Source organism: Manis pentadactyla, chromosome 13 (assembly GCF_030020395.1).
Source record: "Manis pentadactyla isolate mManPen7 chromosome 13, mManPen7.hap1, whole genome shotgun sequence".
NCBI lineage: Eukaryota > Metazoa > Chordata > Mammalia > Pholidota > Manidae > Manis > Manis pentadactyla.
In genome coordinates, this window is record NC_080031.1 from 2,815,117 (window position 1) to 2,828,572 (window position 13,456).

Consider the following 13,456-nt stretch of genomic DNA (forward strand, 5'->3'; position numbering starts at 1 on the left):
CAGTCGATTACAGGGCATAGTTTATAAATCAGGCTTGAAGAATTTTTATAAAGGCAAAAGACTGAATAATAAAATGTTAAATAAATAGAAGTGAGCCAAATCTGTTCTGAACCACATATCTAGGACAATATGACAGGAAGGCAGAAAATATTACCAGGAATATTCATCTCTGAGCGGTAGAACTAGAGGTAAATTTTATTCTGTGAACTATACTTTCCTGGATTTTCTTATTTATTAAAATAAACATCTATCTTGATAATAGGAAAACATTTAATAAAGGAAATACTTCACAGAAAAGTTGGGATAAAATATGCTTTTAAGAGTTGTCATGACTACCAATAAGAATAATAAACCCTCAGAAAAAAGGAGCTAATGTTAGCAGTATCTGGAAAAACACAGAAGTAGCATTTTTAGGAAACAGAATACCCTTAATCCCCTTTAAATAAAAAAAGAGCAAATAATAAACCAAGCCCTGAATAACCTCTAATAGATAAGGTCCTTGCATTCCAAAAGTATATTCTCAGGATTTTCCTTTTAAAATTCAACATGAAACTTGACAGGGAATCTTTTATTTCCTAACTCACATAGGTACAAAAAGAAGAACAAGTCTTTAAAAAAAATGAGAAAATACAAGGCGTTTATGGTATTAGCATCATCCTTTACCAAGAGTATAAACTAAAATTATTGATAATAAATGGACTTTTCAATAAACTAGCCAAAAAATCACCTGCTTGGAAAAGGCTGCATTTATAAAACCAGCTCTATCATTATGGATGGTCAGGGGAAAAAAAAACAAACTACGAGGCTCTTATGGAAGCCCCTTTTCTAAATCCGTACAGGCAGGGTAATCATTTAGACTATTCTAAAATGAATTCAAACATTTAAAACAAAGATGACAGTTTTGCTCACAGATACAGATCTACAGACTTAACGTGCACATGCTCTTTGGAAATCTACAAGACTGTGTGTCAAGAGAAATAAGAACATCCTCTGCAATCATTTGACAGGACTGCTTCCTGAAATTATATCAGATCTCGATCCAAACCAAGTTTTAGGGCTATCCATAGAGGCAGTAAAAAGACTGTGAAGGAAGGTAGGAAAATTCAAGCAAACCTATTACTTTCCTTTTTAGCTCAAATATATTTCTCAAGGCTAAACATCAGAAGCAAGATGCTTGGATACCTACACTTTCCTTTATAACCTTTGCTTTGTATCTTGATCCAGAGGGAAAGTCATGTTTACAAGAACTACGAGACATGTGAAAAGCAATAACCAAGATAAATGAAAAAATGCTGGGTTAAGTGTTAGTCAGAACTTTATTGCAAAGGTACTTTGTTTTTATGAGATGAAGAAATCTACTTTTCCTCTTCTCCTCTGGCATTACATATTGAAAAATGAAAACATGATTAAACTATTCTTTTAATGTCATCTCATCGCTTACAAAGGGCGTAAGGAAGACAATTTGCATGGAGGCTGAGCACCACAGTGCACAACCCAATGTCAAAAACTAAAGTTCAATTTCCGGTGCTAATGAAGTTTCCACAATGGGAATTCTGTTCTTTCCCTATGAGCTGAGTGACTTCTGTTGTTCTTGTTCCATAGTCTTAACTCAAAACTTAAAGTTTTGGAGCCCGAAGACAAAAGTAGCAATTCAGTGAAAACATCAAGGCAGTTACCGGTGTCCACGGCTCTCACACCAGAGGGAAGGACGGTGGGTCGGAGCACCTGGGCTACTTCAGTGGTGCACGCGTAGGAAGCAGCAGGCGAAAGGGCACCAGGGAGACCCGGCATTAAGTGGGGTCCGCGAAGCAGATCCATCACCATCGAACGCATTTGTGGGGTCTACATGTCCATCCAGTATCTCAACTGAGATTTCAATTTTCAGCCACTGCTCCACAGAAAGCAGTGGATTATCAAACTCAGAATCACCTAAGTATTAGATGATTGTATTAGAATCATTTGGAGAGCTTTTAACATTCCAAAGCCTAGGCCACACCCCAATTAGAGCACAATTTTTGGGGAAAGAAACTAGGCATCAATCATTTTCAAAGCTCCCCAGGTTTGGGCACCACTGACACGAAACATAGAAACCAAATCAGCTATTCTGCCTCCTTTGAGATTTACCATAGATGTCATCCCAGGAAAGGAGGGAGAGAGGGATGAAAGAGAAGAAAAAGAGAAGAGAAAAGGGATGGAAGGAGGGAGGGAGGGAGGAGAAAAAGAAAAATCAGTAAACCAATGCATTAACCCGCATGTTGGTTGTTTTTTTCTTTAAACAAAATCACTTACTCACATATTCACTGCTGTTCCTGAATGCCTCAACCAAATGCTGAAAAACTGATTATAAAGGTACATGGCACAATATGCTGACAGGAGTTTAGACCCCCCAGCATTCCTTTACAAAGCATGCTGACTGGGTGAGAGGGCAGCAGTGAGATGATGCGGGTTCCGCGGGACCACAGCCTTCCAGCCGCAAGGCCGCAGGTCCAGAGAGATGCCTGAAGAACGTGCGCTTGCTTGGCTGCGCAGACCTCAGTTGATCTTCTAATGAGGGATATTAAAACCCTCCACTGAGTTCAAAGACAGAGGAGGAGGGAATCAAGAAAGCCCTGAACCCTGTAATTCCAATTTAAAGGGGGAAAAAAACCTCACTGCAGCTAATTTTTTTATTGCACCTATCATTTAAACATGGCCCAGAAGAGTTTGTTCATCAAGTGACATTTTCTTCTCCTTTAGCTCCTTCCATCCCCTGTATCTTAAAAAAAAATGGCTGGAGGTACACACGCTCTGTTTGCACGAATGGTTCACGACATTCAGAGAGTCCACCGTGTACAGGGCACCACCTGTGTGCTCAGCTGAAATCTGCAGAGATCCTTCATCCCTAGGCAAGAGCATAGATTCTTTCTATGCCACCCAAATGGGAGAATGTCCCGGGCACGAGATGATGAAGGGGCCCCGGAGGCACCGTAATGCTAACATGCTTATGAGCTCTGCAGCATTTGGCTTCCAAGACGCCTCTCAGTTTGGCAGCACCTGCACTCATCTCCGGGAATAATAAAGATACAGTTGCTAACGATGGCGGAGGCAAAGGGCATTAAGGCAAGAAGTGTGTCCTTGTGCATGCCATCGACCTGGATTTAAGATACAAGAAATTCTCTTAGAAGAAAACCAGCAAAATTGGTGTATCGATTTATGTGCTACAAACATGGTTGGTGCCTCAGTAGCACAGTACAGGATTAAAAACACTCCTCTTGACCCCCCTTCAAAGACCTAAATCGAGCTGCGTAACATTTTCCCCCTTGTACAGGCTTTTGGCATTTTGGTGATTTCAACAACATTTATTATGGGCCAGCCTTCAACAAAGCATCGCTTAACTTTTTTTTTTTAACAGCACATAAAGGTGAAGGGAATACTTCTTTGCAGAAAAGATATGCTAGAGATTCACTTTAGAGTTGCTCTCCTTCATCCTCAGTTATCTTCTGCCTCTATCCTGCAGTGAAGTCCCGATGCGTCTGTGACAGAATAACTCCCACGGGACAGACTGACATCAGAAACACCAGATCAAGGCTTGGCGGCAAGGCTGAAGGAGATGATGGGCTGGGGAGGCAGAGGCTATAATTCAAACAAATCTCTTCCATAACAGCTATGGGAACACTCAACATTACTGACCAAGTAAATTGCTTTTTGTGTAAGTGTTCTGTTTTTTGAAGTTTGCCCCAGTGTGAAAAGTCTCTCTCTAAGCCAGAACCTTAGCATTATTTTAATGTACTGCTCTGTACTTAATAATCTCACGCCTCAGACATTAGTCTGTTACCATGGGAATGACAGCAGCACAAATACAGGATTACGGCTATCAAGCAGGAGAAAGGAAATTATGAATAAGCCTCGTTATGTTCAATAATTAGCAGCTACATGGAAAAAAACAAAACCATGAATTTAGGTTGATGCATTTATCTCAGTGTTTGAATACAACTCTGAGTGTGTTACTGCTTTAAAATGAGGTTCTAACCAACTGCCAATAAATTCTTGATGAGCAGTTGCTACTCGGCACTGTGACTTAAAATCTCACCCTGTCCATCTCTCTCATCTACTTTAACTCCTTCCTTGCAGAAGACTGGTTACCTAACGGGTAACACACAACATCCCAAGATGGATTTCAGTACCCGGAGCCAACTCGTTTTGGGTGGGGAAGCAGGGAAATAGGAACACACTGGCTCCCCTACCTCCATTAACTGCAAAGGAAGGGAGAGTTTGCAGGACGCCGGCGCCGCCCTCTCCTACGGGGAAGAGCCTGTACGTCAAGGTGCAGGACAGTCAGATAGAACGGCGTCGCGACGCACGAGGTGTAAGTCTAACTGGCACCAACACGCGACCCACATAAGCCTCTATTATTTCTTCTAAAGCGTCAATAACAGACAATGTACTCTATGGCATTTACCGCAGTAAGAAAGTATTCCATGCACTTAGAACTTTTCTTAACAAGGGCTACAACTTTACGCATGATATACACCAATCATCAAAGTGGCAGATGCACATTCTGAGATTGCCAAGGCTGCCAGGGCTGGGCTTCTCCAAGCTGAGGCTGTGCCCACTGTGAGTGCCAACCGGGGCGACGCCACCGTCAGGTCCTCCCTGAGCACTAGGAAACAGGCACACTGCCTGGCCGCAGGCACCCTGAGGGATCACCAGCTCTCTCTACCAGAGCAGCCACGTTAACATTACCCCATCTAAATCAGACGCAAAGAATACAACTTAATCTACTCTTAACCCGGGAAATGTCTGACTGAGAGAGGCAGCTCCTTGCTTCCACCATGAGGTGTGTGCACTCTAAGGCGGCAGCACAACACATCGCTGGAGGAAAGTAGTTTTAGAACGTGCCGTCCAAGCTAACTGGTTGTGAATAGGCTTTGATTAAAATATAAAGAGCTTTTAAAATAATTTAAAATGATTCACTGGAACTAATTTGGAGATATTTTAATCTCTGAATGTGCAATGAACTGTGGTCTCCCGTGGCCCCAGCCTCTCCCTGGAGGGGGACAGTCCTGTTCGGCCGCCTGCCACTGGGTATGAGGTACGTGAGCCATGCAAACTGAACCACCCAGGCCCGCGTTTCCCTCTGCCTTTTCTGATTTAAGTCTTTCCAACTCAAGCACAGTTCTCTTCCACGTTGCGAACCAGACCGTGTATACCTCCCCTTCTGGGTCAGTATCGCTCATCCAGATTAGCTTGATAATTTTGAACACAACAATGTGACAACTATTTAAAGAACCACATGAGATCTAAAGACCTCAGTTTACATTCTTTAGTCATCTGTTTGAATTCCATTTTAGATTAAACAAAGAAACATTTTTCCTATGTAACGTACTAACATACGGGGACTCAACTAAGGCTCTTGTGAACCAATACCTAAACCACATTAACTAGGCTTTTCTAATGCGCCTGGGCCATTCAAGGGGATGCCTGCTGCTTTGCAAAGTGCCTCCTCAGACCCACTACAGATTCCTTCACGAAATCCTTCGGTGCCTGGTCTCCAAGGTGATTGGAGATTCCTGAATCTTGGCCAAAGGCACCTCAGATCAGAGGAGGAGGGCTGGCCTCTCCTGTCACGCATCCTGGGCCTCGCAGTTTCTTTCGGATAAGGAGCTCGAGTTGGAAGAAGAAATGAAGGGAAAAAAAATCTATGTACTGGAACATCTGACAAGCACAGAATTCCCTGACTTAACCCTCCCGGCAATCTGATGAGGTAGGCATTACTATAACCACTTAAGTAATGAAAAAATAGGGGACATAAAGGATATCCACAAATAGTAATGGAAGAGTGGAATTCAAACCCAGCCAACTCCAAAAACCAAGTTCTTTCTGCTATAACGATTCCCGTCCTCTTGAAGGCAAGAACCCTATCCTCCTTCATCTTTCGGATGGTCTCAGAGCCCACACGTGCAAAGAGTTCTTAGCAAAACAGGTGTAACAAGTAAAAGGCAAAGGGTTTGTGGGAAACCCTGGTTTCCTTTGTCTAGACAGCCCCTTGCCCACACCGACTGAGAGCACACGCCAACCGTGACTTACAGCCAGACGTGAGGGATGGAGCCCCGAACATCCATCCATTCTGAAGATGAGGCAGCCAAGCCTAAGAGACTGTCTGTCACTTACCTACAAGAAAGATGAGAGAAAACACCATTACTGTAAACACAGGCAGTTACCTTGTAGGAACTTTATCTACAGACATATTAAAATGTACTTTCATTTTATAATCAATGCATCAATCCTCAGCACAATAACGTAAGAAGAGCTATTTCTTCATCTCTCTTAATTTTTCAAGGCCATCTTACATTGTTACAGAGTATTTAAGTTCTTAACCTGAGTATTTTACTTGTTAACCAAGAGCAGACTTTAATTTTTTGAGATGACAGAACATCTTTAAAAGACTGGTGACCCTCTCTGGGGAAACAACATGCAGGCACCTCTTCTGTGGAGCTTCGGTGCTTCCAGATCGCCCTGCACTCGGCCCGCCGGCCCCGTGTCACCAACGTTTGATGGGACGTTCGACTGCCGGATATTCCTGAACCTTAAACAGGCTTCAGAATTCGGCATAAACTTTAAATGCCTAAAAATATGTCCGATCTATGTACAGCACTGTACATCCAGCAAATAGAAAAGGCACCTTCTTTTTCAGCATACATGACACAGAAACACAAAACTGGTCAAAACTAGGTGGCAGAGCAAGTCTCTGGAAATAGCAAGGAAATGACAACTATTTGGCTGCCAACTAGATCCGTTGGTTATAAAATTCAAAATTTTAATAAATTAAAAACAAACAAACCAAAGAATTACCAGGAAAACCTGTAAAGAAAAGCTGTGTGTCCGTGGTGTATGTTGGGGTGGGGCTAGGACTGCCCCCAATAGAGAGTGTAACACATTAGAAAGCTTCTGTAAGTAAAATGTGGTTTTGTTGCACAAACAGGCAAGCTGACCAGGGGAACAAAATAAAAAGCTCAGAAACCCCCAAACATGCATGGGAAGTTATCATATGATAAGGTAATATCTCAAATCAGGGGAGGAAAAGATGGACATTTTATCTTGGACAACTGGATACCTACTGGAAAAAAAATACTTTGTATCCATATACCACAAGATATACCAGAATGCACTCCAAATGATCACAGATCTAAATTTAAAACTAAAATTTCAGGATTATTGAAAGAAAACAGGTGAATCCCATTATAAGCAAGTGAGAAAAGGCAGGTCCAGGCATAATAGAAGATTAATAACTGTCGATAAAAAATTCCTTAAAATGTCATCAGCAAAAAACAGGTGGCATATTTGAAACTTATCACAAAAGGATAATAGCCTTCACATACAAAGAGCTCCTTAAAAAATCTAGAAGAAAAATACTAACGTCCCCATCTAAGAACGGGCAAAACACATGAACAGGGAATATAAAGAATAAATGAAAACATATGAACAGATGCTCAATGTTATTCATAATATGAGACATGCATTTGTTTTTCACTGATCAGACTGGCAAAACTCCAGAAGTTTGACAACACACTCTGTTTGTGAGGCTGTGGGCAAATGGTACCCTTGTACACTGGTGAGAAGGCAATGGCACAAACCCCTAAAGAGGAGGGATGGCAGATTCTAGTGCAGACGTAGACTTACAAATCACTATGGAGGTAAAGGATACGTCAGTGACGAAAAAAGGACTGGTCTAAAATTGGTGCTGATAGAATTTTCAAAAATTAAAGGTAAAAAGAATTACGGAAATATAAAATAATTTGGCAAACACCACAGCCAAGAACGGATACTAAAATTATAAAAGGGAAGAACAGTCACTGTGGAGAAATGAGTGGCGCCGCCTTAGCCTGTGGTGGCAGATGCTGGCATCCGGAACCCGCAGGAGGGTCTTTGGGAAGTTTATGCATTATTTCTGCAACTTTTCTGGAAGTCTGCAATTATTCTTTAAGTTAAAATGTTTTGAAAATTTTTAATAAAAACCATTTTTTTTCTAAAAAGAAAAAATGCTTTAAAAAAAGTCCTGAGACAGTCAGATATCCAGATGTCAAAAACTAAAATTAGATCCTTATGTCATGCCATACCACAAAACTTCTGACTGGTTAACTGGAAGCCAAAAACAAAACTAAAACTTTTAGAAAATGAGAGAGGGAGGATGTTTTTATGACCTTGAGTTTCCCTACATTAAAATTCAAAACTTTTGTACAACAAAAGAGCATAAACAAGAAAGGCAAGCCCTATACCTGAAATGCATTTGGAAAAGACAAAGGATTAGTATTCAGAGCATAAAGAATCTCTACATATCAAAAAGAAAAGACAAACAACCCAGAAGAAAAACAGACAAAAGATCTGATGAGGCAACTGACAGAAGAGAAAACCCAAATAGCCAATAGACATGAAATGATTCAAGTCAGGGAAATGCAGATCAAACCAAGGAGACACCTGGTCCCTACCGCCACCAGAATCTTAGGGACTGGTGACGGCGGTGGGAGAAGATGGGAAGCACTGGGAGTTCTCACACAGCACCTGGGAGACCATTCAGAGCACAAGCCCCCTGGGGAGGAAGAGGCTGAGCTCGAAAAGTTGGGGCTGTCCAAAGTAACTCCCCTTGGAGAAATCCCCACAGGTGTTCACAGCAGGTGTGCCCAGGAAGACCTGCTCATAGTAGCACTGGGATGTGAGTCAAAACCTGGAAATGACCTAGAAGCTCATCAAAAGGCAAATAAATGAATAGTGTATATTCACAAAGTGGAATCATACACAGCAGTGGGAATAAATATTTTATTTATTATTTATATGCTATCATTTTGCTTTAATAAATACTTTATTGAAAGCATGCAAAAATACTGCATACTATATATGGGTACAAGTTTGCAGGAAAATGACTTAAATAGATACAGAAGTAATAAACACTGAATTCAGGATTATAATTTAACCCTAGGAAGGAAGATGGGGAATGCGCTGAGGGGCAGACAAATGTACTGGAGAGTTTTTGCATGTGTGACAAAGTATTAAAATGGGACAAGACTGTGACAATGTTGGCTGTGATTCTTCAGGTCCTGAATTATTTTCTATAAACTTTGCTATAAATGCAGAGTATATAATTTCAAAAGAATATGAGTAATAAAATATGGGCCTTTACTATTAGATGAATCTTCAGGTGGATTTCGTTTAACTTTGATGGGTTTTTGCAATTTTTTTCATTTTAGCTACTTCTTTCCTCTTGATTTTTATACTGGTATAAAAAAAACATGCATGTATCTTTAGACCCCATAATCTAAAAATAAGGCTGCGTTTTTCTCCTTAAAAACATCTAAATATTTCCTCCCTCATTATTCATATATATTCCTTCCTTAAAGTTGCTTCCTTAAAGAATTTCTATTCAGAAAAAATTTAACCCAATTCCCCTGGATATGCTAGACCCCACAATATATTAAGGATGTTAAACTGCTTTAAAGAGGTTTGATTTTTTTAAAAACCAGCTCATTGACAAATGCTTTTAATGAAGATTAAATACCCAAATCAAATTGCATTTTCCATAATAAACATCAAGTTATACATCACTGCGCAATCTGTATGTTAAAAAGTGGTATATGATTGTGAGGAAGCATGATGAAAATGTAATAATCCAGTGCGGGGTCATCTCTACACCAGAGGCGGTTTCTCACAGCGCGGGAAGTACTTGTGCGTTGCTGCCACTGAAGGAACTTCACTGTGGAGGAGCTGCAGTGACCGGCCACCTGGAGGCCATCGCACCCCCAGCAGTGCCTTGGGGGTTTGTGGGGGACGAGAAAGACTAGCTCCCCCACTGACTGCGCTTTCCCAAGAGCTCTGCTGGGTAACACTGGTAACGGTGAGGCCGGGGACCTAAATCCGTTTCTCTCACGTATTAATTTCACACAGGGAAAAAAATACTCAGTTCTGTTTCCCTCACCTAGAGCAAGGGTCTCGCAAGCTGACCCTGACAGAGTTCAGTACGAACCCACAAGCACCACAGGGGAAAGGCCCGAATCCCAGGACCGGATGCCGGCTGCGGCTTGGTGCAGGGAGCCTGGGGGCGTGAGTTTTCATCAAAGCCACGGAAGACCTAGATATGCACTCCCAAACCTGCAGGTCCACATGAGTAATGTTGTAAAATCCCATGTCAAGAAAACAACTATTATTTCAAAATTAATTTTGAAATGATGGGCTGTCGTTTAAAGTGAGAGTTGCTGTTTTTGTACATTGAATAAGAATAAGAGATTTTAAATAGCAAATAAGCTCCTAAATCATCAAATGTTGAAAATAAAAGTGTTCTCACTCTCAAGAGTGGGGGCAAAGGGGAGCAGGCATGGGGGAGAAAATACCTTGTCTGTGGGCTCAGAAACTGAATGACAAGTTATAGGCCTAAGTTTAGAGTCCATTGAAAAACTTTGAAGGAGGTGGTAAATGTTGGTATTGGCAACAGCTTAAAAAAAGCCACACGGTTTCCTATTTTTACTATGAACCTTGCAAATAAGAAGGAAGCAACGATGTCTCCCTAAAAATAATAATGGTCCAATGTGTTAGCACTCCTCCGCCTAGTGAAGTTGTGTCGATTTTAGTTCCTCGAATGACAGATTTTTCCCCTGCACAGCAGCTCAGTTCTTCATACTACAGCTAGTTGGCTGTTCCTGATCAGTTTACATCCCTGCAGAGCTCAAGATCTGGGACTGAAACCAAAGGGAATAAAATCAGTGAAGGCCTGGATTTCTACCCACTACGCAGGCCAGCACTCTTCTGAGAGGCAGTGGGGGGGTGGGGGGGTCACCACTGTGCTAGTCAGCGATCTAAAATTACATGGCAGAGGAAGCACATGTTCCCGCCGTAGTCCTGGCAAACCCCACCTCACCCTCCTTGCACTGTGCCACACTGCACCACAAAGGTTCTACACAGCTCTTCCTCCTCGCGTTCACGCAGAATCAACCCTACTCCGAGAAAGCTGGTTAAGACATCACTTAGGTGCAAGGGCTCCTAATCATCAAAACCCTAGGACACAAGCAGTCCATGCTACTTCACCACACAGAAGCTGGGGCAGAGGGAGAAGGTGGCCAGAAAAGACTTATTCCAATAGAAAAGTTACATTTTGATATTGTTCCAAAAAGAATATTGGCAGGAACCTCAAGATTTTGTGCTTTCTGCTGCTACTAAAATGAAATAGATTTTAGTTCTAATCCGGTAATATGAAACAAATCAAAAGCAGACAGACTGGCAAATTATACTAAGTCTAGCTGAACAGCGGCACACATCATCAGTTCAAAGAGGTCAAAAGAGAAGCCCAGACAGTAAGTATGTGGAAACATGAACAGGAACTTTCCTTAAAATCCTGATCTAGTGAGAAGACCACCTGAGCAGAAGACTTCAAAAGCTAGATAAGGGAACACAAAGAGAGAAGATTAACTGAAAACTCATCAACAAGCCAAGAATATAATAAAGAAAAACTGAGCTTCAATTTTGTAAGGATACTGGCATTTGCACACTCAAAAAAGACATCCAACACCTCTCTGTTTACAAAGGAAATGTGAAATCTTCAAACCACACGCCAGCCAGTCACTGAAGAAGCCGCCAGGTAGGGCTGATCCCCAAGCAGGAAATCACAGTCTCCACTTCATCCCTTTTGTTTTATGGTTTTTCATTTTGTTTTGTTTTGTCTTTTTCTTTTTTCACTGCTAAATATTAGCATACGAAGAAAGGAATCTTGAGAAGTAACCTTGAGTTCATTCAAGGGCTGAATCAAGTCCTCCTGAACCCAGGGGCCCACCAAGATAAATAAAGGGCAAAATGGAATTATGGGTTTTTAATGAAGCAGCAGCCCAATGAAGTAACTGGGGAAGAGTAAAGAAAAGTTGCTGAAACCTGACCTGGTGGCAAAGAGGAAAATTCAACATAAATCCTCAGAGAATGCAGGCAATGGTAAGGAATCTGAGCTCCTTGACTCTCAACACACTCTTCCTCAGGGAATGCTTCCATATGCTTATAAAAAAAGCCACTTTGCCTGCTTCCAGATATACAGCATTAGGGCAGGGATAATTTCAAGCTGGCTAAAGTCCAAATCCAACGGTTGCAGCTGTAGTAGCTGCCTTGTTCACAAAGCAATTCAGGAAGCTTTTAGAGGGCAGAGTGCACCAGACAGAAGGGGGTCTGTAAGCAAAGCATGGACGGATCCCAGTGCATTCAGGGCAGACGACACATCTGTTCCCAGGTCCCCCTGGAAACATGCGAATACAAATCCAAGTCAGCCTTTACTGCCCCTGTTTTTTTCAGGACGCATATCTGCTTAAGCACTCAAGTCAAATTATATGCTAGCAGTTACAGGACCCTTGGGCCGTCCCCAGCATTTGGACTACAACCCTGCAAATAACAGGCCCCACACGGGTCTGAGCAGCTCTGATCAACTGCGACCTGGCCTGCATTCCTCATCACCAAGGCCGTGCATAATCGTGTCTGCTGCTGCCATTTTAGCCTCATACATAATGGCCACGTTCAGCACAACTGTTTGAAGGAGGGTGTGTCCCAGAATCAACCTTGGTCCCCTTGCTGCTGCACATCCAGAAGGTTTCAAAAATCTCACTTGCTTCTACTCCACTTTAGTCCTTCATAATGCTGTCCCCTTGCCATTTTTCTTTTCTTGGCAGTTTAATTGGAATTCCCCTCTAAGAAAAAGAAAAATACAGTCAAGATATTGGGGGGAGGGGGGGCGGCGGAAGGGCTGGGGGGGCAGCTAGTGAGTAAAGAGCAATAAAATATATGCTGACAAGGAAGCAGAGAGTCCCCCAGGCCTGTTTACAGAGCTTAAAACTGTGCAGTGACAATGGCAGGGGCAACAACACAATGGGCATAGAGGGAAAGAAGCAGGAAGGTGCTCTTAGACGTTTAATGGGGGCTCGTTTAGCTCAGAGGGAAAGGAACCAAACATACGAGATGGAAGAGAAACGGGTTATTTTAAAAGATGAGTTGAACATGGAGTTTAAAATGTTAATTTAATTAATTAACTTTAAATTTATATATATATATATATATATATATAAAAAATCTGTGCGTTCCTGAGTGTGGCTAGCAGAGCATGGTGCTCAGACACTCAAACCTTCCTTCTGGGGCAGAGTATGTGACACGGTTACAGTAAAAGACAATCGTGATCCAGATGCTCCCACGACCTGCGCGCACACACAGAAGCAACCGCTCCGGTGACAAACCCCTGCGGACTGACGGTAGGAGGAGGTGTTTAGCACCAAATCCTAACCTCGCCTTTATGCACCACCTATACGATAAATCAGCATAGAGCCCAGCTCTGCTGTACCTCTATGTTATTACACATATTAATTACATGTTTAATCACACACATTAATAACACCTAGTCTGTAATTGCAACAGAATCATGTAAACCTAATCAAGGAAAACCAGGATGTTTGCATAAAACTTGTAATGA

General features: G+C 42.0%; 1 protein-coding gene across 9 annotated transcripts in view; it reads right to left on the bottom strand.

Moving 5' to 3' along the window:
• The window catches only part of CADM1 (cell adhesion molecule 1), a 317,340-nt gene that overhangs the window by 218,117 nt on the left and 85,767 nt on the right, over window positions 1–13,456 (bottom strand). Inside the window, exon 2 of one of the 9 annotated variants that reach the window (XM_057490717.1) lies at window positions 6,067–6,150. The exons of the other annotated variants lie outside the window; for them this stretch is intronic. Coding sequence (XP_057346700.1) covers window positions 6,067–6,097 — 31 coding nt within the window. The 5' untranslated portion in view covers window positions 6,098–6,150. The remainder of the gene's footprint in view (window positions 1–6,066; window positions 6,151–13,456) is intronic. 9 annotated transcript variants of the gene reach the window in all.